This window comes from Antechinus flavipes, chromosome 1 (genome assembly GCF_016432865.1).
Source record: "Antechinus flavipes isolate AdamAnt ecotype Samford, QLD, Australia chromosome 1, AdamAnt_v2, whole genome shotgun sequence".
Classification (NCBI taxonomy): domain Eukaryota; kingdom Metazoa; phylum Chordata; class Mammalia; order Dasyuromorphia; family Dasyuridae; genus Antechinus; species Antechinus flavipes.
The window spans coordinates 287,247,170-287,275,053 of record NC_067398.1 but is presented as its reverse complement, the minus strand read 5'-3'; the positions used below and the strand labels follow the sequence as shown (position 1 = coordinate 287,275,053).

The 27,884-nt window shown below is 34.1% G+C and overlaps 1 protein-coding gene across 2 annotated transcripts in view; it reads left to right on the top strand.

Annotated features, from left to right (window-relative positions):
- Window positions 1-27,884, top strand: part of MCC (MCC regulator of WNT signaling pathway) — a 225,492-nt gene that overhangs the window by 131,411 nt on the left and 66,197 nt on the right. For both annotated transcript variants that reach the window (XM_051962155.1, XM_051962163.1), the window contains exons 5-7: window positions 816-979; window positions 5,927-6,133; window positions 27,057-27,203. In XM_051962155.1, coding sequence (XP_051818115.1) covers window positions 816-979; window positions 5,927-6,133; window positions 27,057-27,203 — 518 coding nt within the window. The remainder of the gene's footprint in view (window positions 1-815; window positions 980-5,926; window positions 6,134-27,056; window positions 27,204-27,884) is intronic.

The window sequence follows — 27,884 nt, the reverse complement described above, 5'->3', positions numbered from 1 at the left end:
TTGTTTGTTTATTGGGTATGAAGTAAAATCTCATGGTTTGTTTTTCTTTAAATGATTAGTGATTTGAAGCATTCTTTTATATGATTCTTAATAGTTTGCAATTCTTTTGAGAACTGTTTTTTTATATCCTCTGACTATTTTGTATTAGGGAATGGTTTTTGGCTTTAGATACACATGTAGGCACATAAATACACACATATGCATATATGTTTGTGTTTTGTATGTATTATGGATGCCAAACTCCCATCTAATTAATATGAGAGGGGGCCCAATTTTGAGAGCCTATATAATATGCTCTGCTTGATATCAATCTACATGAAAGCTTGATTGTTTTAGCTGAAGTATAAAGATTTACAGGGATCCTTCATAATTATAATGTATCATAATAGAAAAAGGAAAAACAACACAGCCTGGTCATTATGTCTATGCTGCTTATACCTTGTGTTAACCTTCAGAAGAGATATCTGATATATGCTAAATAGACTTGACTTGTTGCTAATGGTAAGTACAACCTGTTCATGTAATCAGAAGTACTTTTCCTTTCTCCAGATCTCATCCCTCAGAATTAGATCCTATCCTGAGTATGTTAACTGTTATGTCCAATAATTGATCCTAATTTTTAATATAATAATAAGTAAAACACTTGAGGCTACCAAGTGGCTTAATGGATTGCATGTCAGTCTCAGACCTTTACTGTGACTCTGGACAAATCATTTAATCTTTTTTGCCTAGAAGCTTTTTGATGTACTTACTGAATATACTTAATTTTGCTCTTTTTTTTTTTTTTTTTTTTTTTTTTTTTTTTTTTTTTACAGATAACTGCAGTGATCTTAACTCAGAACTGCAAAGAGTACTGACTGGACTGGAAAATGTTGTTTGTGGGAGAAAGAAGAGTAGCTGTGGTCTTTCAGTAGCTGAAGTAGACAGACATATTGAACAGCTCACCACCGCAAGTGAACACTGTGATTTGGCTATTAAGGTAACCATACCAAACTCACAGATCAAAAATGATATCATTTGAAAGATTATCATGAAAAGACATACTCTTTACACTTTCCTATTGGTAATAGATACTATAAAGTAAAAAACCATGCTCAGTGTGTTGTGCCTTCAAGCAGATAGCAGATAATCAGCTCAAAAGCAGTCACAGCCTGATAGCAGTGACCAATTTACACAAATATAATTAGGTTATTTAAATGTTGAGCCAAATTCTTTCAGTGTCTGAGAAATTCCTAAGTTATATTAATCAGAACTCGTAGGAGCTTACCAAGTAAGATAATATAAAGAGAAAAGAGAAGAGGGCCTAAGACAGATCCTTTTTCTTTTTTTTGGCCTGCTAATTATACTTTATTCTTTAAAAAACAAAAAACAAACTCTTAACAAAAACCAAATATAATGGAAAGTCCATATTCATAGCATTTTTTAAAAAGGATTGCTTGTGCAACAGTGGGTCTCAGTTTTGTGCATTTTCCATTTTCTTTTAAGTGTATTATAAATTCAGACTATAAATTTTAAATCCTCCCTCTTTTCCTTCCTTCCTTTTATCTTTCTTTCCTTTCTTCTTCCCTTCCTCTTTCCTTCTGTCCTTCCTCTCTTTCCTTTTTTGCTAAGACAGATTCTTTTTTCTCCCCGAGTACATATTTTCTTTTTTCTTTTCTAACTTTTTTCTTTCCTTAATAATAGCTTTTTATTTTCAAAATACATGCAAAGAGTTTTCAACACTCATCCTTGCAAAACCTTGTGTTCCAAATTTTTCTCCTTCTTTTCCCCTTACTTCTCTCCTCTAGACAACAAGTAATCCAATATATGATAAACATGTACAATTCTTCTATATATATAGTTCCACATTTATCATATTGCTGCATAAGAAAAATCAGATCCAAAATGAAAAAAAAGTGAGAAAAAAAAATAAGGAAACATCAAGAAAGGTGAAAATACTATATTGTGATCTATTCAGTCCTCATAATCCTCATTCAGGAAGTAGATGGCTTTCTCCATCACAAGTCTATTGGAATTAGCCTGAATCACCTTATTGTTGAAAAGACTCACATAAGACAGATTCTTAAGGGCATAATATGCATGATGAACTCATAAAGGAAATTGAAAATACTAAGATTGGAGGAGAACAAGAGTAAAGAGTGTCATGAAAGCCTGAAGAAGAGATAGTATAAAGGAAGAAATGGTAATTAGCATTGTCAGAGGCATCAGAGAAATCCACAAGTTTGAGGATTGAAAAAAGGTCATTAGATCTGGCAATTAAGAGTTCATTGATAACTATAAAGGGCAGTTTCAGTTGCATAATGAGATTAGATGACATATTACAGAGGGTGAGAAAGAATATGGCTGGATCAGTACAAAGTCATTAACTTTATAACAAGAATAACATAGAATATATGTTCTATTGAGAGAGGACCATAAATACAAAAAGGAGTCCTTTAAACATATTATTGCCTGCTCATATATATTAATATATAATCCCAAAAGAATTTCCTTGCTCAAAATCCATATCTAGTTTCAGAGGAAGAACTTGAAAATGCTTCTGAACCCAACACTCTGTCATCATATACCACATAGCTTCTTAGCCTCCTAACATGAGAATCTTAATAATTGTAAGAGATGTTTAAGTTAGGAGCAGCTAGATGGCACAGTGGATAGAGCATCAGTCCTGAAAGTCTGGAGGACCTGAATTCAAATCTGATCTCAGACACTTAAGACTTCTTAGCTGTGTGACCCTGGGCAAGTCACTTAACCCTAATTACCTCATCAACAAAAAATGTTATAACCAGAAGACTGCTTATATCAAGGCAAAGTCTGATCTAGTGTTTGCAAGGTAATATCCTATATCTACATCTAATCTAAGAATTATTTTCATCAAAATTTTTCAGTATCCCAGAGAGACTTAGCATATTTTATGTAATGATTTATCTTTTTGAGTTACCTGAAATATGTCAGTACAGTTATGAGGAGGATCTCTGATGTTAGCCTTTTCTAGTATCTCACAGCTGTTGTTTAAAAACTTAAAATGACAGAGGAGAAGCAGCAATGTATATTAAGTGAGAGGAAGCCAGGAGGATGAAAGTATAGTTCTCTGAGAACCCTAACATCACTGGACCACAGACTTCTGAACCACAAATTAAGGAGAGTGTCAAGGACAGTCTTCACTTGAATGAACAGGTATCTTTGAGAAGAGCATTAAATGTGAAAATATGAGCTCTTAGTACTGTAAGTAGTATTAATAATTGCCACTACATGCTAAAAGGAGAAAACAGAGAAGTATCTTGTTTGTTTGTTTGTTTGTTTTTTAATGTGATAATACCCAAAGATAGCCATATGGACCTATGTTTTTCCTTTGTGTTTAAAACCTACCTGGAAAGTATTTATTGGCACCACCTGGAAATCATGATCTATTTGGGAAATATATTTCAATATAATTGCCTGACCAGTTAGTACTTAAGATTATCATTATGTTATGCATTTTCTCCATCCATATCTATACACTTAAGCCCTGACCCTTTAAAAAATTCATAGGCTAATATTTCTTTCTATAAGGAATGTAGAATTAAGTGTTTCAGAAAACAGGAAAAATTGGTAAATTTTTGGGCCTCATTTTCCATGTTATTTTTCTTTTAAACACATATACACATACAATATTCAACTCCCATTTTCAAGCACTATTGAGGAAGGCTTTATAATGACACATCCATCAAAGACTATGTATTTCTTCTTCAACAGGCTGTTTTGCTTTTTTCCTGTTTTAGAACTGAAGCTCATACATGCAGTCTAAATTCCTGTGATGCATGAAGAGCTCTGTTATAGTGAAATAACTTGTCTTGTCACCTAATTAGTTTTTTAAAAAGAAAACTATAAATAAGGAAATTTCCAATCAGATTTTCTACATAATAGTTATTATAAAGTGTTCCACAGGAGCAGCTTGTTGAGTAGTTGTATGATCCTAAGGATTTAAATATTTTTGAGATTCTTAATCTAGAATTGCAAAGGTAAAAAGTCATGAGCCTACTGTGTTCCAGGAAAAAGAGAGCTGTATGTGAGGAACATTAAAAAGGCCAGTTTGCTAAACCATAGAGTGTGAGAAAATCATATAAATAACAAGATTTGAATATTTGTTTGGGGCTAGGTTGTAAAGTTCTTAAAAGACAGAGGAACTTAATGTTTGATCTAGAGTCAATTGTAATTGACAGGAGTTTGTTGATTAAGGGAGTAGTAACATGGACAGACTTAACAGTTTAGGGGAAAAACTGTATTTAGGATGAAATTATGTGTAGCTTGTAAGGGGAGAAACTTAATACAGGAGATCAATTATAGACAAGAGGTGATGAGAGCTTGAACTAGGGTGATAGCCATGTAAATAGATTCTAGAAATGTGAATGTGTAAACCGCAACATTTGTCAACTGATGGATATATAGTAAGAGGACAAATATAACAAGCATAATTTTGGATAACACCAAGGTTGTTAATTTGAGTGACTGAATGGTAATATCTTTGACAAAAACAGGGAAGTTCAGCAGAGGTACTTGTGGCAAAAGACGAATTCAATTTTTTTACATATTGAAACTGAGATGCCCATAGAATATTACATTTTAAAAACCCAGTGGGCTATTAGAGATGTGCAACTATATTTGATGAACATATGCATAGAAATGATAAAGTTGCAGAAGATGATGAGATCACCAAATGAGAGCAGTTAGATGAAATAAAGATAATATCTATGATGCATTTTAACTAAGTATCTAGTATATTGTAGGCACTTAGTAGGAAATGCTTTTTTCCTTCCTTAGGAAAAGAAGACAAGAGAAGAAACCCATAATTAGGGGGTGTGACTTGGATGATGAGCCAGTAAAGGAGACTCAGAAGAAGACAGGTTGAAGATATTCCAGGAGTAGGAGCAGCATAATAAAAACCCAGAGAGGAGAGAGGGTATTAAGGAGCGAGAAAAGTCAGTTGGGTCCAAATGCAGCAAAGAGTTCAAGAAGAATGAGTATGAACTTTGAAAATGGCGTTAGATTTGCCAATTAAGAGGTTCATACTAACTTGGTTTCAGTTGAGTAATAAGATTAAAAGTCAAATTGCAGAATTAAGAGAAGTGGAGATAAAGATTGTTGATGGCTTTTTTCTGGGAGCTAGGCTGCAAAGGTGAAGAAAATCATAGGATGATAGTTTGAGTGGATGATAGAATGTAATGATGTGTTGGATTGGGATTTTTGGCTTTGTTTTCTTTAGCAGTGCTTGTGTTTTAAGAAAAGAGCCAGTACATAGAGAGAAACTGAAATTTAAAAAGTAGGGATGAAGAGGTCATTCTCCTCCAACAACTGGGAAGCAGTGGACTGGAGAAGAGCTAGCCTTATCCAGGAAAGAAGAGCTCTGCATCAGAGACTGGAGTAAAGGAGGTTAGAAAGAATCAAAGGGAGTTTGTGGGTAATGCTTTCTATCTCCACAAGTTTGAGATGTGTTGAACTAAGAAAATTGGGAGGGGAATAGTGTGAGAGGATTGAGGAGAAAAATTTTGGAACAGTCTATGAAGAGTAGGACATACAATCAGTTAGGGAAGAATAAAAGAAGTGTCTTGCTATGGTGGGAGGACCCAATTGAGATTACTTAACACATTTTAAATGCTTGTATTGAATATTACAATTCCCTTCATAGATGTAAAATGAGGAAAAATAATATTTTCCTGGTTCATGAGATTTTTGAATAGCAGTTTATGACCATACTTGCTCAAGAAATCTGTCTGTAAAACAGATGAATTATTGAAAATTTTAAGATTTAAAAGAATATAATTAATCTTAAATACCATTTTAAAAGAAATCATTGTGCCAATCTCAGGTGGACTCATTTATTTTTGATGCATTTTTTCTCTCTCCTTAATCTCTAAAGTTAATATCTTTTCCTTCTTTCTGGTTTTTGTAGACAGTTGAAGAGATTGAAGGAGTATTAGGTCGAGATCTCTATCCCAATTTGGCTGAAGAGAGATCTCGATGTGAAAAAGAGCTGGCTGGCCTAAGAGAGGAAAATGAAAGCCTGACTGCCATGCTGTGTAGCAAAGAGGAAGAACTCAACAGGACCAAAGCCACCATGAATGCTATCCGGGAAGAAAGAGACAGACTCCGAAGAAGGGTAAGAAGCATGGTAGCATACGTAGCTTTTTTATTTTCTCTTGAAAGTATGTTTCTAAAAGGAAATAGTTCAGAAAGATTCTATCTTGAACTTTAATTATCATTAAAAATCTTAGCTTTCCCAAACCATTATTTATAAAGTAATATTTTGAAAATATGCAGAAGAAGTTGAAATAAGATTTTTTTTCTTTAGTAAAGTGATTTAACCTAATGAATAGGAATCCAGGTACATTTTCATCTTCTGTCATGGAATGTTTTGATAATAGTAAAACTGAAGTGTAGAAACAAGAGTAGAAAAATATATCAAATTGATTTGCAGAAAGAGTGATTTTTAAAGTTATGATTTCTCCTTGAAAGGCATATCCTTTGTCTTGTTCTGAGTTAGCTCTGGTTTGAAGTAAAAGAGAACAAAACAAAAGTAGGACTTCTCTCAGTAAATGTGCTTTGAAATGAGCTCTGAATCTCCTGGCTATTCTAAACTCATTCTCCTTTTCTTAGTGTCTTGTAGTAAAATGCCAACCTAAAATCTTTGTTTTCTAAAACATAACCAGTAGGAGTTCAATTGAGAGAAAACCGAATCACTACAAACAAAAAAGTTTTAGAAGACACAGTCAGCCCTCTAGTAGTCCCTTAATTCTCATCACCTTCTAAAGAACAACTCTGAAAAATGTGATTTCTCTATTAATATCAACATTAGTGAACATCACATTTGTTTCTAAATTGTGTGCCATGTTAATTTTCTTATGAATTTTCATTGTACTTGAGTAAAGAATACAGAAAATTTTTAAATTAATATTTTTCTTTAGTAGCTGAGCATATCAATAATTCTTAATTATTCAATTAAATTATCTTAACTTTTTTTTTGTATTCTGATATTTTATTGCTTACAATTATACATATGAACAATTTTTAACATTCTTTTTAAAAAAGTTTGGGTTTCAAATTCTCTCTCTCCTAACCTCCTTCCTCCCTAAGACATCAGGCAATTTGATATAGGTATGCAAAACATATTTTCATATTAGTCATGTTATGAAAGAAAACAGACCCCAAGGAAAAAATTAAGTGAAAAATAGTATTTATTTCAATCTGCATTCAGATACCAATAGTTCTTTCTTTGAAGGTGGATATTTTTCATCATAAGTCCTTCAGAATTATCTTAGATCATTGTATTGCTGAAAGTAGCTAAGTCATTCATAGTTGTTCATCATACAATATTGCTGTTACTAGAACAATGTTCTCCTGCTTTGGCACACTTCATTTTGTATTAGTTCCTGTAAATTTTTCCAGTTTTTCTGAAAGTATTCTCTTTATTTCTTATATCACAAAACTATTGCATCACAATTATATATCACAACTTTTTCAGGTGTTCTCCAGTTGATGGAATCCCATCAATTTAAGAAGAGCTGCTATTTTTCATTTTAAACAATCTTTTGCACAGACCTAGCAATATTATACTTTTTTAGCTCTTTGGGTATAGGACCAAATTGCTCTTTATTCTCTGTGTCATAGGCTTAGACAAAATATATTACTGTTACTGGCAGTATGACTTATTATTAGATTAACAAACTATACATAAACATATTTAAATATTTCAATAGTTTTATCGGATGTGAGAAATATCACAGGGAAAAATCACTAACCATCAGATACAGTTGCTCTCCTCTTTAATATTAGGTTTTAGTTTTTTCCCCCCCTTATTCTCAGAATAAGTTAAACTCAATTCTGGGAAAGTTGAATTCAGACTTTTGAATTCAGAATTCCTGAGTCTAAGGTCAGTGCTCTATGTACTGCATTAATTAGAATAATTTACCAGTTTGCTTCCATAATGAAGGACAAACAACCATTTCTGTGAGTAGGAATTTACTTACATAAGCACCAAGCAACAGAGCTTGCTTCTTCCCTTTCTACTCCTCTCCTCTTACCTCCTTTCTCCTTTTCCCTCTCTTCTTTCTTCCTTCCTTCCACTCTTCTTCTCCTCCCTTCCTCCCTCTTTCCTTCTTTCCTTTCCTCCCTTTCTCCTTCCACCCTCCTCCTCTTTTCCTTTCCCCCCTCCCTTCCTCTTTTCCTTTCCCCCTTTTTTTCCTTCTTCCCTCCCCTCCCCTTCCTTCCTTCTGCCCCCTCCTTTCTTTCTTTATTTCTTCCCTTCTTCCCTCTCTTCCCTCTCCCCACCCAAATCATTCTGACTAAGCCAAGCCCACTTAGTCTGTGTTCTTTTTTGTAAATGGCAATTGTTACTGTTTTGGCAGAAATCCTGAATGTCTTTCCTTCCCAGATTGATACCCACCCCCCCTTTTTTTTTCTTGATTAGGTCACAAGGCCATTCTTTGCCTCTTTTCTTTCTTACCTAGCTTAATCAGAGGGTCATGCTCAATCTTCCTGATCTATATCTTGCCACTGAACCAAGATAGCTCTGAAGGGGAAAGTGTAGCAGGTACACAACCCTTCCTCATTCCCATCCAATTCATGTGTACATCATGGAATCACCTCCCTGATTTCATGGCTGTCTTCGAGAATGAAAGGACAAACCACAACAACATTTGTGAACTATTTGCTCAAAGAGCTGTTGTGATTGCTATTTCTTTTCAACCAGCAATCAATCAGCAATACTTATTAAGCACTGAAAAAACAAAGAAAAGCAAAAACAAACACCACCCTTCTAGATCACAACATGAATATACAGGAAATAGAAAGTAACTTTAGAAAGAAAGGCTTAAAGCAATGAGAATAAGAGTAATTTGGGGGAAGACAGAGAAAGGAAGAGGAGAAAAAATAAGACATCTAAGCTTAATCTTGAAATAAGGGATTTTTTTTTTTTAATGATTTAACATTTTTTATTATAACACTTCTAAGTGGATATCATCTTTGTGATGTTTAAGTTTTAATATATATGTAATCACAAACTCAAAACAGAATTGTTTCATTCTTGATGGTAACTTCTTAGAGGGACAAGTGGCATTCAGCCACCCGAGATTGAGCAATAACAGGTCTGTGATGCCCTTAGATGTCCGGGGCTGCACGCCTGCTATACTGACTGGCTCAGCGTGTGCCTACCCTACGCCGGCAGGTGCGGGTAACCCGTTGAACCCCATTTGTGATGGGGATGGGGATTGCAATTATTCCCCATGAAAGAGGAATTCCCAGTAAGTGCGGGTCATAAGCTTGCGTTGATTAAGTCTCTGCTCTTTGTATACACCGCCCGTTGCTACTACCGATTGGATAGTTTAGTGAGGTCCTCGGATCTTTTTTCCCCCAATAGTGTTTTATTTTTCAAAATACCTGCAAAGATAGTTTTTAACATTCACCTTTGCAAAGCATTGTGTTAAATTTTTTTCTCCTTTCTTTTCCTTCCTCCTCCCTCCCCAAGACATCAAATAATCAGATATAGGTTTAAACATGAATAATTCTTCTAAACATATTTCCATATTTATCATATTGTGCAAGAAAAATCTGATTAAGAGGGGAAAAGCCATGAGAGAGGAAAAAATAAGCAAACAACAACAACAAAAAGGTGAAAATACTATGCTTTGATACACTTTCAGTCTCTATAGTTTTCTCTCTGGATGCTAATGACACTTTCTTTAACAAGTCTATTGGAATTGCCTACCACATTGTTGAAAAGAGCCAAGGAAGGAAAGAATTCTAAAAGGAGAGCATTCCAGGAATGGAAAGCCAAGTAGATGAGCATTTTGTGCGAGGAACTCTGTATAAAGGTGAGGAACTCTGTATAAAGGTCTGAAACTCTTGAGTTCATGCCCTGAGGTCAGACACCTGAGCACTTAAGGCTAACTATTGATTGGACAATACTCTATTAGCATATGCTTGGAAAATGGCCCTTCCCACTATTCTGTGCTGATTCAATCTTTTGGGGTATACAAAGAATTGTGGGAAGTATTAGGGGGTGGAGTAGGACAAGCCAGTGGTGGAGGTGGAAAAGGAAGGTTGAGGAGATCCTGTGTCCATTCCCTTTACTTCTACCCCTAAAGACCAAGAATAGAGACCAAGGACTTTTGCTTATTCTGACTCCGGCTGATTCTAAGGTATCCAGGGTGCTAACTAGGTTTTCACAACTCTGTAAAGTAGAGCTGATTTCTTTTATATCTTTATGACCTTCATATAAAATACATAGTTGATATACTTTTTTAGGTATACTTCTGAACAAATTTGAAGCAAACTTCAACATTATTTGATCCATAAGAGCCTCTGTCTCATTGAACTGCTACTTTCAAGAATTAAGCCATTTTTTAGGTCATACAGACCCTTCTGTGGAGTAAAGCCTATGTTTGTCAGTGCTTTTTTTTATATTTATGTCCTTCTAATGTCTGGGAAAGATTGTTGAGCTTAACAAATCATTTGAGCATTGGTCCCCCTTCTATGATTGTCCACTTACTGACAAAGGGAATATGTGTCGCTGGTATGAATGAATTATTGGTGTGACAAATAGAGGCTACTAAACAGCTATGATATGGCTTTTATCCTAAATGCCCAATGCTATGTTTCCTTCCTTATCTCTTTTAATTAGATTTATCTTTGCTTTTACTTGTTCTGTGATCAGTATTGCTATCCTGCTTTTTTTTCCCCCTCATCTGAAGCATAATATATTTTGCTCCAACCCTTTATCTTCACTCTATATATATCACTGTGCTTTAAATGTGTTTCTTGTAAGTAACATATAGAATTCTGGCTTTTAATCCAATCTGCTATCTGCTTCTGGTTTATGGAGGAATTCATCCCATTCACATTCACAGTTAGAATAACTAATTCTGTATTTCCTGCTATCTTATTTACTCTAAGTTATTCTTTTCACTTTTCTATCCCCCTTCTCTCTTCCCATTGCTTTTGATGACCACCTCCCTTGAATAATCCTTCCCCTTTAGAGCTCCTCCCCTTTTTTTACACTTTTCTTCTGTTTTTCCTTCTATTAATCTTTCCCTTTCTTTCCCCCTTTCCCTCCTGCTTCCCTATGAGACAAGTTTCTTTATGATACCAAACATGTCTGATATTCTCTTAGAGCCATATCTGATGAGAATAAGATTCACACAATGCTCTTCCCCCTCCCTTCTTTCCCACAATTATAATGGGTTTTCTTTGTCTCTTTCTGAGATGTAATTTTCTTATTTTACCTCTTTTTTCCTTTTCTTCCAGTGTTATCCCTTTTCCACCTCTAGTTTCTTTTTCATGTTATCATAATAAAATTAAATTATACCCACATTTTCAAATTATACCTGCATCTTTAAATTATACCCATAAGAGAAATGTAGTTTTCAAGAGTTCTTTCCTTCTTACCATTTTATGCTTCTCTTGAGTTCTGTATTTGGAGATCAAATTTTTTGTTCAGTTCTGGTCTTTTCAATAGAAATAAATGAAATTCACCTATATCATTGAAAGTCCATCTTCTTCCCTGAAAGATAATGCTCATTTTAACTGGATAGCTTATTCTGGGCTATAATCCACATTCCTTTGCCTTTAAGAATATCATATTCCAGGCCCTTCGATCCTTTAAGATGGAAGCTGCTAGGTCCTGGGTAATCCTAATTGTGGCTCCTTGGTATTTAAATTATTTCTTTCTGTTTACATTATCTTTTCCTTGGTACGCCAGTTCTGAAATTTAGGCATGCTATTCCCTGAGGATTTAATTTTGGGGTCCCTTTCAGGAGGTGATTGGTGGCTTCTTTCAATGGCTCTTTTACATTCTGATTCTAAAATATCAGGGCAGTTTTCTCTTATGATTTCCTGTATGATAATGTCTAGTTTCTTTTTTTTCATCCTGGCTTTTAGGAAGCCCAATAATCCTTAGATTGTCTTTCCTAGATCTATTTTCCAAGTCAGTTGTTTTTCCTAGGAGATATTTCATATTTCTTCTATTTAAAATTTTTTTTGTTTTTGTTTGATTCTTGAAATCTTATTGAGTCATTCACTTCCATTTGTTCAATTCTAATTTTTAGTGTATTATTTTCTTCAGTTACCTTTTTTAGCTCCTTTTGCAATTGGCCAATAAAATTTTTTTGTTCATTGCATTCTTTCCTCATTTTTTCCATTCCTTCTTCTTATTTTATTTATTTATTTATTTTTTTTTGCTAAGGTAATTGGAGTTAAGTGATTTGCCCAGAGTCACACAGCTAGGAAATGTTAAGTATCCAAGGCCAGATTTGAACTCGGGTCCTCCTGACTTCAGGGCTGGTATTCTATCCTTTCTATTCCTTCTTGCAATGATCTCATTTCATTTCCCCATTTTTTTCCTAACTCTCTTTTAAGATCCTTTATGCAATCTTTGAAGAAAGCCTCATGAAATGGGGATCAGCTCATGTGTCTCTTTGGCACTTCTTATGGAGTTGCTTTCCCTTTAGGAACCTCAGGATTTGAAGTCTTTTCTCTCTCTGCATAAAAGCTGTCTTATAGTGAGAGTTCTTTTTTGTTTTTTATTCATTTTTTAAAGGCTTGAGATCTGTTCAGTGCAAAGGAGTGAAAGCTGCTTTAATTTGCTTTGGGACTATTCTGCTGATTGATTTCCAGTGCTGGGTAATGGCGGCTAGGTCCAGTGTTCTTCTGGGGTTCAGGGTTTACAATTTGTCTTTTTCAAAAGACAAATCTGCCAAACCACCTGCTTGCAACCAGGACAGAGTGGCCTAAGAAGTTCACAGAAAATTTCCAGGTGTGTAGAAGCTACAATGCTCTGATTCTCAGCTCCAGTTTCTTGCCCCGGTCTCCTGTTTCTTTCCTGTTTGAAACAGAGCTGTTCTGAAGTTCTTTCAAGGTATCTTCTTCTAGAAATGTGTTGTACTCCAAATATTTGTGGATTCTTTAACTTCAAAAGCAGTTTAGAGGCTTAATCTGCTATTGATTTGAGAGAAGGCTGGAGGAGGTTACAAAGAGCTGTATTTGCTTTCCACTATATTGGCTCTGTCCCCTGATAAGGCTTAACATTTCAGAGATCCCAAGGATCTTAGAGATCATATGATCAAACCCTTCTCATTTTAAATATGAAAAACTGAAGTTTGGGTAGTGGATGACTCACTTAAGGCAACATTCTATAATGTACATGAGTCTTTTGAATTTTAGCCCTAATCTAATCTAATGAATAAATTAATCTAGTATAAAAATCCTTGGGAAAAAAATAATAGTTAATTTGTCACCAATATTTTACTTTACTTTTTTCTAGTTAGTGATACATGTATGTTTCTTTGTCTCCTTCAAGCCAAAGTTCCCAAGGTGCTGTCATAGAAGTACCGGATTCAACTAATAAGTGGAATAAATAGAGTTGGCATTCCAGCAAAAGTTCATTGGATCATAAAATTAAAGCTAGGAGCATATTTATGAGATTTCCTAGTCCAAAGCTTTTTGAACTGTAGATTGCACCACAAAACAAATGGGGTGATTATGAAAAATTTGCTAATAGTAAAAAGTTTCTGAATGCTTTCTATCCTGCAGTCTCAAATAATCTGCCAAGATTTAATTCTTTATTAAAAAATAAACAAGTACATCAATCTCATTTATATGCAAATTTGCTTTCATCTTTAATAAATGGTAAAATTATAAGTATACCAAAGAATTGTTTTAAAATAAATTTCTTTATGATTTATTATCAGTAAATGTTTGATTTATATACTTATTTTACATACCTATATATCTGGAGTCACATTAAAATAAAAAAGGAGTACTGAGTGGAAAAAGTTTAAGAAGCCCTGTTCTAATTCAACCCTCTCACTTTACAAATAAATTTGAAAAATATTTTAGTGAATAGGATCAAAAACCGGATTTTCTGTGATGAATAATTTTGGGTCACTTTACTTTGTACATTTTCTTTCCCTTCTTCTTATTAAAAAACTCATTGTAATTACTTCCAGGAGAATGAAGTTCACTTTTTGTTGTTGTTAGGAGAAGATGGAGGTAAGGGAGAAACAGTAAGAGAAAGCCATCTTAAGATGTATAGGCTTAGAGTAATTTCCACAGTATAACTTCAAAAAGTAATATAGTACTACTATATACTCTTACAGGACATTTAAAAAAAATTCACATAAGTATAAAACAGTTAAAGTATGTCTATTAAGGTATGTTTTTTTAAAGAATAGCTTTTTATTTTCAAAATATATGCAGAGATTATTTTCAGTATTCACCCTTGCAAAGCCTTGTATTCCAAATTTTTCTCCCCTCTTTCTACTCCCCCTCCCCATTCTCTGCCTTTAGACAGCAAGTAATCCCATATATGTTAAACATGTGAAATTCTTCTAAACATATTTCTACATTTATCATGCTACATAAGAAAAATCAGATCAAAAAGGAAAAAAAAATGAGAGAACAAAAAGCAAGGAAAAAATAACCAAAAAGGTGAAAATACTATGTTATTATCCACCTTCAGTTCCCACAGTCTCTTTCTGAATGCGGTTGGCTCTCTCCATCACAATTGTGTCTATTGGAATTGGCCTGAATCATTTCATTGTTGAAAAGAGCCACGTCTGAAGAAATTGAAACTATTTATAGACATATGAAAATATGCTCCAAATCATTATTAATCAGAGAAATGCAAATTAAGACAACTCTGAGATACCACTACACACCTGTCAGATTGGCTAGAATGACAGGGAAAGATAATGGGGAATGTTTGAGGGGATGTGGGAAAACAGGGACACTGATACATTGTTGGTGGAATTGTGAACACATCCAGCCATTCTGGAGAGCAATCTGGAACTATGCTCAAAAAGTTATCAAGCTGTGCATACCCTTTGATCCAGCAGTGTTTCTACTGGACTTATACCCCAAAGAGATACTAAAGAAAGGAAAGGGACCTGTATGTGCCAAAATGTTTGTGGCAGCCCTGTTTGTAATGGCTAGAAGCTGGAAAATGAAAGGATGCCCATCAATTGGAGAATGGTTGAGTAAATTGTGGTATATGAACGTTATGGAATATTATTGTTCTGTAAGGAACGACCAGCAGGATGAATACAGAGAGGACTGGCGAGACTTACATGAACTGATGCTGAGTGAAATGAGCAGAACCAGGAGATCATTATATACCTCAACAATGATACTGTTTGAGGATGTATTCTGATGGAAGTGGACCTCTTTGATAAAGAGAGCCTTAATTGATCAAAGATGGACAGAAGCAGCTACACCCAGAGAAAGAACACTGGAAATGAATATAAACTGCTTGCATTTTTGTTTTTCCTCCCGGGTTATTTATACCTTCTGAATTCAATTCTCCCTATGCAACAAGAAAACTGTTTGGTTCTGCACACATATATTGTATCTAGGATATACTGCAACCCATTCAACATGTAAAGGACTCTTGCCATCTGAGGGGAAGGGGTGGAGGAAGGGAGGGGAAAAATCGGAACAGAAATGAATGCAAGGGATAATGCTATAAAAAATTACCCTGGCATGCGTTCTATCAATAAAAAATTATTTAAAAAAAAAAAAAAGAAAGAAAAAGAAAAGAGCCACGTCTGTCAGTTGATCATTATATAATCTTGTTCCTGTGTATAACATTCTCTCATGTCACTTAGCATCAGTTCATGTAAGTCTCTCTAGGCCTTTATGAAATCATCCTGCTTATCATTTCTTATAGAACAACATACTCCATAACATTCATACAGCCATTCCCCCAACTGATGGGTATTCTAGTTTCTAGTTTCTTTCTACTACAAAAAGGGCCAGCAAAATTTTAAAATATATTTTCCAGAGACCACAGATGATTTCAGCTATTTTTTGGCTTTGTCAGACTTCAGAGAGCACATGCACATTTAGCACCTTATATAATGAACTTGCTAGTTGTGTTAATTTGCAAAAAATCCCATGATATGCTTGATAGATATTCCACTAAGGTCATTATTTCTTAATTGATTGAAGTTAATTAATTATAAATACGATTAATTCAATAATATGTTTTTGATGTTCATCTATATCAGCTCTAGAGTTATATCCTAATTATTCATTCTGTTTACAGGAAACGGGATGTTAAGTCTTATCAAAATTTAACCCATCTGAAAGTCTATTCCAATAATTGGCAACTGCACTAATCCCTTTATTCTGAGTCAGCCTGCTCATTATCTTATTAATAATAACATTATTATTATCTTATTATGACTCATTTTATTAATCCTCAGCCTGGGTTCTAAAGAAATCATTGAATATGTCCCATTTTTGTCAAAAATAATAATGTAGTCTCTCTAATTAATTAACTCTAAGCTCCCATATAACATTTTTCTCATAAGCCTTTGCCTTCTCTCTTCCTCTCTGCCTGTCTGTGCCTCTCTTCTTTCTTTCTTTTCTTTCTCTCCCTAGTCTACTAGCTGAAACATATACACTTTTAATTTTTAACAGTAAAACAAATCAAAGATTACATTTAAATATTTCCCGAGACTATTACAGTAAAAAGAATCAAAGAGTTAACTCAAACTATCACCAGTAGTAGATGAATTCTTAACTCTAAACACACTACTATTCATTTCTCTCAGAAAATGTCAGTCACTCATGAATTCTTTACTATACTTTCACAGCATATTTTCTCCATTGCATAAAAGTTAAAACTAATTTCTCTCAGAAATTATTTCTTTGAACTATTATTGGCAGCTAGCTCTCTCATTCTCTCAGAAAATAACTTATCTTAATCTACTCTGTCTACAATTTCTCTCAAGCCATGTCAGCAGAATCCAGCTAACATTTTCTCTATACCCAAGATTCTACTCCCTCCTACACCATCATAATATTTATACTCTTTGGGACAGTATATTGAAGTTTGGTTTGCATAAATATACAAACATCTGACCGAGAGCCAGAAACTTTTGTTAATAGTGAATATCACCTGTTTGTCATGTGTTTCATCCTATCAATTCACAATTAATAAGTATTAACGTATAACATGGTGGTTAGGCTATCTAGACCCATCAGGCTGAGATTACAGTAGAAATTTTTGTCAGTCCTTCCCTTTGCCTGCCCATATGGTTTGCTCCGAGTTCATTGCTTTGTATGTCTTCTCAGTCGCAGACTTAGGAGCCCCATTGTTCCATTTCTGTGCTCACCTCAGATTTCTGTAGAACAGTTCTACTTTTAGTTCTATTCTTAGGCATCCTTCCCATAAAGAAGCTGGGGTGGAGAAGAGAGGGCTTTAGGGAAGAGAAAGTAAAAAAGGTATCCATAGTATAAACATGAATTAAATATGGAATAAGTAATTTTATTCCTATACTGGAAGGGGAATGCTAAGCAATAAAGAATCATAGATCACAAGCAATTGAAAAGTGTTCATGCTTTTCAATATCTCATTAGCTAATTAACCTTTCATTCCCATTGAGTACAGCCTGATCAATGCCAACTGGGCTCTTTATCTTTCTATTGGGTTCTCTCTGCATAAGTAACTCTTTTCCTCTTGACTAGTCTGAATCTGCCACTGTCATTGTTGCTGTTGCAAGCCCTCCAATAGCAAACTTCCCACTGTTTATCTCTGAAGGAGACAAGGTGCTAACTCCTTTAAATGTCTTACAAAGTTCTACAGCCCGAAACATAATGTTTACACTACATCCTGGAGCAGGATGGATTACCTCTTGTTTAACCTTAGGATCCTAAGAAAATACAGTTTTGGAGTAAAATTGTCCATTCACTGAGGGAAGAAATTGCTGAATTATCACTCTCTAACTATGCTGGAAAATCATTGGCTTAAGCTTATCATCTCCACTGGGTTTTGTTTTAAAGTATTACATGACTTATGGTTAGAAGTTTCTCTTGTTAGATATGAGTCCCTAGGAAAGATATTGTAAGCATCAGCTTCATTTTAACATTATAAAAGGTATAGTATCTCAACAGATAAGATGAGAAGCAGAATACTGTTTTTATTTCTAAGTCCAATACTCATTGGACCACAGAGCAAAATGAAAGTCAAGAGAACTGAAATTTATTAAATACCAGATATGTGCCAAACATTGTGCTAAGTGGTAATGATACAAAGAAAGGGGGAGGAAATCCCATAAAGAATAGACCCATTTCTTTAAATATGAAAAAAAAGTTGTTTGCTTTTCTTTTGTATGTCTCAATTGTTGTTTCATTCAGTAATTATTCTGAGAATTGTGGTCTATTCCTCATCTCTTAAGAGTATATTTAGTCGGCAAGCAGAGAAACTAAAAACACAGGGGGTGAAGAATACAACCCTGAACAGCTGGAGTCTCTCAGACCTGGCCATCCCTCCCCCACAGTGTCTCATAACGCTCTCAGAGTCTCAGCACAGGTGCAGCACAGCCATCGCTGTCCTGTTGGGGCCTCGCTGCTGCTCCCTGCAGTCTGTAGAGGAAGCTCGGTAACACCACCCAGCCCAAAAAAGAAAGCAGATTCCTTTTGGTTTTTTTTTTCTTTTTTTCTTTGCTAATTTGTCTTCGATTCTTCTCTGACAAAATGAGCAAAAAATTGAAATGGACCTTAACCATTGACAGCTTCTATATGGATAGAGAGCAGACTCTAAACCCTGAGGAGACTAAAAACAGACTATCTCCAAGTGGATCCCCAAAGGAGGAGATCATCTGGTCCTCAGCACAGATGAATCTCATAGAAGAAATTAAAAAGGTTCTCACAAGGGAGCTAGAAAAAAATGGGAAAAGGAGAGGGAGGCTTGGCAAGAGAGTCTGGAGAAGTCATCCCACACATTTAAAGACAGAGTGGATAAAGAAATCAAATTGTTGAAAAATAGAATTAGTGAAGTGGAAACAGAAAATAGCTCTCTAAAAAATAAAATTGTCAAAATGGAAAAAAAATTCCATAGAACAAAACAACTCACTTAAAAACTCAATTGGACAATTAGAAAAAGATATTTTAAAAGTGAGTGAAGAAAATACTTCATTGAAAATCAGAATCGAACAAATGGAATTGAATGATTCAAGGAGACAACAAGAATCAGTCAAGCAAAACCAAAAAAATCAAACAATGGAAAAAAATGTGAAATACCTTCTTGGGAAAACAACAGACCTGGAAAATAGATCTTATGAGAGACAATCTGAGAATTATTGGACTCCAGAAAAATATGATGAAAAAAAGAGCCTGGACACTATTTTCCAAGAAATTATCAAATAGAACTGCCCAGAAGTCATAGAAACAGAGGGCAAAATAGACATTGAAAGAATTCATCTATCACCTACTGAAAGGGATCCTAAAATCAAAACACCAAGAAATATAGTGGCCAAATGCCAGAACTCTCAGATGAAGGAAAAAATACTACAAGCAGCTAGAAAAACCCAATTCAAATATAGAGGAGCCACAATAAGGATTACCCAAGATCTAGCAGCATCCACCTTAAAAGATCGAAGGGCCTGGAATATGATATTCCGAAAGGCTAAGGAACTCGGTATGCAACCAAAAATAACTTACCAGCCAAAATAAGCATCTTTTCCCAGGGAAGAAGATGGACATTCAATGAAATAAGTGAATTTCATCTATTTTTGATGAAAAAACCAGAACTTAACAAAAAGTTTGACCTACAAATATAGAACTCAAGAGAAACCTAAAAAGGTAAAAAGAAATCTTGGGAGCTATATCTCTGCTGTAAAGATGTATAAAGAATACATGTATACCTTGTTCTAGAAACTAGAAGTGGAAAGGACATTGTACCAGAAAAAGAGTAAAGTGGGGGTACTACATTTCATGAAGAGGCAAAGGAAACCTATTATATCTGAGAGAAAAAATGGAGGGGGGTGAATATAGGGGTATCTTACTGCCATCAAAATTGGCTTTAAGAGAAAAATTTTAGACATATTCAATTTATGGTGAAACTTCTCCCACCTCATTGAAAAGTGGGAAGGGAAAAGTGAAAAGGGAGGGAATAAGCTAAGCGGAAGGGAATACAGAAACTGTGAGAAAAAGGAGTAAGATAGGGGGAGGAACTCTAAAGTGGGGGGAGGAATATTAAAAAGGGAGGGCTGTGAGAAGCAAGTTTAATACTGAAGAGGGGTTAAGGGGGAAAGAAGGGAGAAAAGCATAAACAGGGGTTAAGAAGATGGCAAGTAATACAGAATTGGTAATTTTAACCATAAATGTGAACGGGGTAAACTCCCCCATAAAGAGGAAGCAGTTAGCAGAATGGATTAAAAGCCAGAATCCTACAATATGTTGTTTACAGGAAACACACCTGAAGCAGGGTAAAGATAAAAGGTTGGAGCAGAATCTACTATGCTTCAGGTAAAGTCAAAAAAGCAGTTGTAGACATCCTGATCTCAGATCAAGCAAAAGCAAAAGTTGTCTAATTAAAAGAGATAAGGAAGGGCACTATATCTTGCTAAAGGATAGCATAGACAATGAAGCAATATCAATATTAAACATATATGCACCAAGTGGTGTAGCATCTAAATTCTTAAAAGAGAAATTAAGAGAGCTGCAAGAAGAAATAGACAGCAAAACTATAATAGTGGGAGATCTCAACCTTGCACTCTCAGAATTAGATAAATCAAACCACAAAATAAATAAATAATAAAGAAGTCAAAGAGGTAAATAAAGTACTAGAAGAGTTAGATATCATAGATCTCAGTAGTTCATGGAGCCTATACAAAAATTGACCATATATTAGGATATAAAGACCTCAAACTCAAATGCAGTAAAGCAGAAATAGTAAATGCATCCTTCTCAGACCACGATGCAATGAAAATTACATTCAACAAAGGCAAAGGAAAATCGATCAAAAAATAATTGAAAACTAAATAATCTCATACTAAAGAATGATTGGGCAAAACAGCAAATCATAGACATAATTAATAACTTCACTCAAGAAAATGACAATAATGAGATGTCATACCAAAATGTGTGGGATGCAGCCAAAGGGGAATAGGAGGAAATTTCATATCCCTAGAGGCCTATTTGCATAAAATAGAGAAAGAGAAGGTTAAAGAATTGTGCTTGCAACTAAAAATGCTAGAAAAGGAACAAATTTAATAACCCCAGTCAAACTTGAAATTCTAAAAATAAAAGGAGAGATCAATAAAATTGAAAGTAAAAAAATATATATTGAATTAATTAATAAAACTAAGAGTTGGTTTATGAAAAAAACCAACAAAATAGGCAAACCCTTAATAAATCTGATTTAAAAGAGTTGAAAGGGGAAAATCAAATTGTTAGTCTTAAAAATGAAAAGGGAGAACTCGCCATTAACGAAAAGGAAATTAGAGCAATAGTTAGGAGTTACTTTGCCCAACTTTATGCCAATAAATTCAACAACTTAAATGAAGTGGAAGAATACGTTTAAAAATATAGCTTGCCTAGATTCACAGAGGAAGAAGTAAATATCCTAAACAGTCCCATTTTTAGAAAAAGAAATAGAACAAGCTATTAACCACCTCCCTAAGAAAAAATCCACAGGACCAGATGGATTTACATGTGAATTCTACCAAACATTTAAAGAACAATTAACTCCAGTGCTATATAAACTATTTGAAAAACTAGGGATTGAAGGAGTCCTACCAAACTCCTTTTACAACACAGACATGATACTGATACCTAAACCAGGTAGGTTGAAAACAGAGAAAGAAAATTATAGACCAATCTCCCTAATGATCATTGATGCTAAAATCTTAAATAGAATATTAGCAAAAAGATTACAGAAAATCATCCCCAGGATAATACACTATAACCAAATAGGATTTATACCAGGAATGCAGGGCTAATTTAATATTAGGAAAACTATTAGCATAATCGACTATATCAATAACCAAACTAACAAAAACCATATGATCATCTCAATAGACTCAGAAAAAGCATTTGATAAAATCCAACATCCATTCTTAATAAAAACACTTGAGAATATAGGAATAAATGGACTTTTCCTTAAAATAGCAGTGGGGAAAAACTGGAACCTTTCCCAGTAAGATCTGTCATGAAACAAGGTTGCCCACTATCACCATTATTATTCAGTATTGTGTTAGAAACGTTAGCCTTGGCAATAAGAGTCGAGAAAGAGATTAAAGGAATTAGAGTAGGCAATGAGGAAACTAACTATCACTCTTTGCAGATGATATGATGGTATACTTGGAGAACCCCGGAGAGTCTACTAAAAAGCTATTATAAATAATTCATAACTTTAGCAATGTTGCAGGATACAAAATAAATGCCCATAAATCCTCAGCATTTTTATACATCACCAACAAAATGCACCAGCAAGAGATACAAAGAAAAATTCCATTCAAACTAACAGTGTAAAATATTTATTATATTTATATTTATATATTATATTTAGTTGACAGTATAAAATATTTGGGAATCTATCTACCAAAGGAAAGTCAGGAATTATATGAGCAAAATTACAAAAAACTTTCCACACAAATAAAGTTAGACTTAAATAATTGGAAAAATATTAAGTGCTCTTGGATAGGCTGAGCGAATATAATAAAGATGACCATACTCCCTAAACTAATCTATTTATTTAGTACTATACCAATCAAACTTCCAAGAAAATATTTTAATGATCTAGAAAAAATAACAACAAAATTAATATGGAAGAACAAAAGATAGAGAATCTCAAGGGAACTAATGAAAAAAAAAATCAAATGAATGTGGCCTAGCTGTATCTGATCTAAAACTATATTATAAAGCAGCAGTCACCAAAACCATTTGGTATTGGCTAAGAAATAGATTAGTTGATCAGTGGATTAAGTTAGGTTCACAAGACAAAATAGTCAACTATAGCAATCTAGTATTTGACAAACCCAAAGATCCTAACTTTTGGGATAAGAATTCATTATTTGACAAAAACTGCTGGGATAACTGGAAATTAGTATGGCAGAAATTAGGCATGGACCTACACTTAACACCATATACCAAGATAAGATCAAAATGGATCCATGATTTAGGCATAAAGAATGAGATTATAAATAAATCAGAGGAACATAGGATAGTTTATCTCTCAGACTTGTGGAGGAGGAAGAAATTTGTGACCAAAGATGAACTAGAGACCATTATTGATCACAAAACAGAAAATTTTAATTACATCAAATTAAAAAGCCTTTGTACAAACAAAACTAATGCAAACAAAATTAGAAGGGAAGGAACAAACTGGGAAACATCTTCACAGTTAAAGGTTCTGATAAAGGCCTCATTTCCAAAATATATGGAGAATTGATTCTAATTTATAAGAAATCAAGCCATTCTCCAATTGATAAATGGTCAAAGGATATGAACAGACAATTTTTAGATGATGGAATTGAATCTATTTCCACTCATATGAAAGAGTGTTCCAAATCACTATTGATCAGAGAAATGCAAATTAAGACAACTCTGAGATAGCACTACATACCTGTCAGATTGGCTAAGATGACAGGAAAAAAAAATGATGAATGTTGGAGAGGATGCGGGAAAACTGGGACATTGATGCATTGTTGGTAGAGTTGTGAATGAATCAAACCATTCTGGAGAGCAATCTGGAATTATGCCCCAAAAGTTACCAAACTGTGCATACCCTTTGATCCAGCACTGTTACTTCTGGGCTTATACCCCAAAGAAATACTAAAGAAGGGAAAGAGACCTGTATGTGCCAAAATGTTTGTGTCAGCCCTGTTTGTAGTGACTAGAAACTGGAAAATGAATGGATACCCATCAATTGGAGAATGGTTGAGTAAATTGTGCTATATGATTGTTATGAATATTATTTTTCTGTAAGAAATGATAGCAGTATGAATATAGAGAGCTTGGGAGAGATTTAACATGAACTGATGCTAAGTGAAATGAGCAGAACCAGGAGATCATTATATACTTCAACAACGATACTGTATGAGGATGTATTCTGATGGAAGTGGATTTCTGTGACAAAGAGAAGATCTAACTCAGTTTCAATGGATCAATGATAGACAGAAGCAGCTGCATCCAAAGAAAGAATACTGGGAAATGAATGTAAATTGTTTGCATTTTTGTTTTTCTTCCTGAGTTATTTCTACCATCTGAATCCAATTCTCCCTCTGCAACAATAGAACTGTTTGGTTCTCCACTATATATTGTATCTATACTGTGACATATTTAACATGTATAAGATTGCTTGCCATCTGGGGGAGAGGGTGGAGGGAGGGAGGGGAAAAATCAGAACAGAAGTAAGTGCAAGGGATAATGTTGTAAAAATTAGCCTGGCATGGGTTCTGTCAATAAAAAGTTATTTTAAAAAAAGAATATATTTAGTCATTTTTAATTCCTTAGCAAAGGAAAATACTATTGGAAATAGAATGGGGCTTTCTTTAGTCATGTAGCAAGTGTGATTTCACAATATTTTCCAGACAAATAAATATCCATTCCTCTAAGTGGAACAAATAAGTATTGACTTTTCTTGTTCTTTAGACTCCTAAAATATTTTACAAATACAGGAAACTAGCATCTTATTATCATCATTGAAACAACTATTGGACACTCCATTTAACCTAAGTTTCCTAGACTCTTGTTTCACTTTTCCCCGTGCAGAATTTACCTTATCTGACTTTATACAATGAAATTTTAAAATTCTGACAAACTAATTGTCAAAATTATCATGTTAATAAATGCTGTTATAGATCATAGGCCGAACCAATCATATTCTTTTTATGGTAACTATAATACATGCAAAATATTTTTTTCTTTTGAATCTTCTTTAAAAACTGATCTTTATAATCTTCTAATTTGAGATCTGAGGATGTGATTATTAATTTTTTTCAGATTTTTTTAGACTTATTTTTTGTTTACCAATATATCTCAGTTGAAATAAGTAAACTAGATTTTAGCTTTTTCTGTCTTGTTTAAGACTATTCATTATTTCCTTCCATATTCATGCTGTTCTGTTTTTTAGCTTACCTATATTGTATTTCTTAATGTCTTTATTAATTTCATTTCTCCTGGATTCCATGTAAGGATTTTTATTCACTGTTTGCTAATAAAGCAAAAACCAAAAGAAACAATTATTTGTTATTTTGGTTTGTTTGTTTTTTAGTATTCTCAGGGTACAAAGCTTATAAAGAGTAAAATCCAGTTTATGCTGTGCAAGGGAATATTTTGTTTCTAAACCAACAGTTTAGGGGCAGCTAGATGGTGCATTTCATAGAGTCAGAAGGATCTGAGTTCAAATACAACCTCAGAAACTTGACACACTAGTTGAGTGATATTGGGCAAGTCACTTAATTCTGATTGCCTCACCAAACCCCCCCCCAAAAAAAACAAAAACAAAAACAAAAACAAAAAAAAAAAACCCTACAGGATAAAAGATGGATGGGATTCTAGGAATAAAAGAAATGAAAGGATAATAAATTGGTCAGAATTGTAGAGGAAAGAATTTTTTAAAAAGTAAATAGTTTTATAAATGAGATGCAAAATCTTACCCATGTGACAGAATTTCTGAAAATTAGATTAAACTAAATAGAAATAAATTACTTCATCTAAGAAAACAAAAAATTTACTAGAACAAAATGAAAAAAAAAATACAAGAAAATGTAAAATATTGTCATCAAATCAACTGGCCTCGAAAATATTTCAAGAAGGGATGATTTAGTAATCAGCAAAGCTCTGTGAAAACCATGACCAAAACAAATTGAAAGCCTAAATTTTACATTCTAAGAAATCATGAATGAAAACTGCCCAGACCTCTTAGAACTAAAGGGTTAAGTAAAAAGGAAATAAAATCCATTGATCACCTCCCTCAGTGAAATTGTAAAATGAAACCTTCCAAGAATGTTATAATCAAAATCCAAAGTTTCTAGGTAAAGAAATTATACTGCAAACAACTAGAAAGAAAAAATTCAAGTTTTAAGAAGCCATAGTTCAAATAAAGCAAGACTTGATAGGTGCTTCCTTCCCAAGAAAGGAGGATTTGGAATATACTATTCCAGAAGGTAAAAGATTAAAGACAACCAATAATTACTTACCTGGCAAAACTGATTATAATCCTATAGGAGAGAAATGGAATTTAAATGAAATAGAAGATTTCTGAATGTACCTCATACAAAAACATCAGCTAAGTATATATTTTGAAGTATAAACCCAAATAACAAATTAAACTTAGGAAAATACATACACTTAAACAATTGGTAGAGTTTATAGGATGATGAAGTATTTGCTTCTAATAAGGAGAGAAGAAACCATATTCTTTCAGAAAACTACAGTCAAATAAATAAATATATTTTGTTGTGTTTTTAAGGTCTTGGGAGAAAGAAAAGGGAGCCATAAACAAACACTAGGGAAGAAAGAAAAAGGAAAATTGAGCTATTTAAGAAGACTGTACATATACAGAAGAAGGAATAGATTACCAAGAACTTCACTTTCACCTAAAGTAGAGAAGAGCTGAATGTACTTACTTGTTTATGTGTATTTCATATATGTGTGCATATGCATACACATAAAGTTTGATGTAGAGACATGTTAAATTCAGTAGGAAATTAGGTTGGAACAGAGAGAAAGGAGTAGGAGATAGGGAGTAAGAAAGGATAGATTTAGTGAAAGGATTAGTCATAGATTTCAACTTACAGGGTAGATTGTGAAGGGAAAAATAAAAGGAAAGAAATTCGTTTTCCCTATGTTTCCCCAAATTGGGAAAAGGGAACTGAACAAAGGAAGAAAAGCATTGTATCAGTTATATAATTAATGTTGAACACATTCCTCTCACCACTTTGTTTATAAACAGAGGGCAAGAAGACAAAAAGGAGGCAATATAATGATAGGATAGAGTAAAATACCGAATAAATTATCAAAACTGTGACTATGGATATGATAAACTTATCTATAAAATGAGGGGAGGGAAGGTAGAATAATAAGTAGAAATCATTTGACCCACAAAATTTGCATACAAGTCTAGATCTACATAATATTTTGTGGTTTTTATCCAGTTTAAGTTTCCTGACTCAGTCTCTGGCAGTCAGTCTTTCGGAATGAGCGCTATCCCATCAAGACATCCAGATCATGAACTCAAATTTTAATTTAAATTTGCTAAAGACTATGTCATTTGTGTCTAAAAGATTTTATTGTTTCAGGTTCGAGAACTACAAACACGCTTACAGAGTGTCCAAGCAGCGGGACCTTCTAGTCCAGGTCACCTCACTTCTATTAACCGACCAATTAATCCCAGTACTGGAGAGCTGAGCACCAGCAGTAGCAGCAATGATATCCCCATTGCCAAGGTGAACTATTTTGAGTTGGCAATAATAGCTTTCCTTATGTGAGAGCCAGTTTCCATTGTACACCATTATTGTGCAAGCATGTGATCGGTTAGAAAGAATTCCTTGTGTTCCAAGACAATTTTCCCAATACTTAGAACTTCTATGTTTGAGCTAAAGAGAGAGGTAATCCACTCATATTTTTTATTCTTTTTTCAATTGGGTCACAAATACCAGTTCACAATAACCAACCCAGCATGGCAAGGACTTCCTAGTGTGATAGCTCATTGTGAAGACAATCTGTGCTTCAGATTGAATAAAAGTTTCCTCTTGTCTACAAAATAGATTGAGACAATGGAAAAGAGATTTGGTTAGTATACGTGTTCTTCCCAGGTAATAAGAACAAAAATGGTAGCACTAGAAAAATGGGGGCAGATAGATTATGACCAGAGTGAAAACTTTTTTTAGACCATCTGTATCAAAATGAGAGAGAAGTTTGTGTGATGGACAAAAGAGCTAGGAAAATGACCTCACAGATCTCAACTAACAGGAAGTCTGTTACACAAAGAAGGCCTGTCAGGGTACTGTGTCAGCTTTTCCAGCAGATATCTCTAATCCTAATGCTGTATTAATAAATGGAGTTTAGTTAAGCTGATTTTTTTTTTCCTGAGGCATTTGGAGTTAAGTGATTTGCCCAGTGTCTCA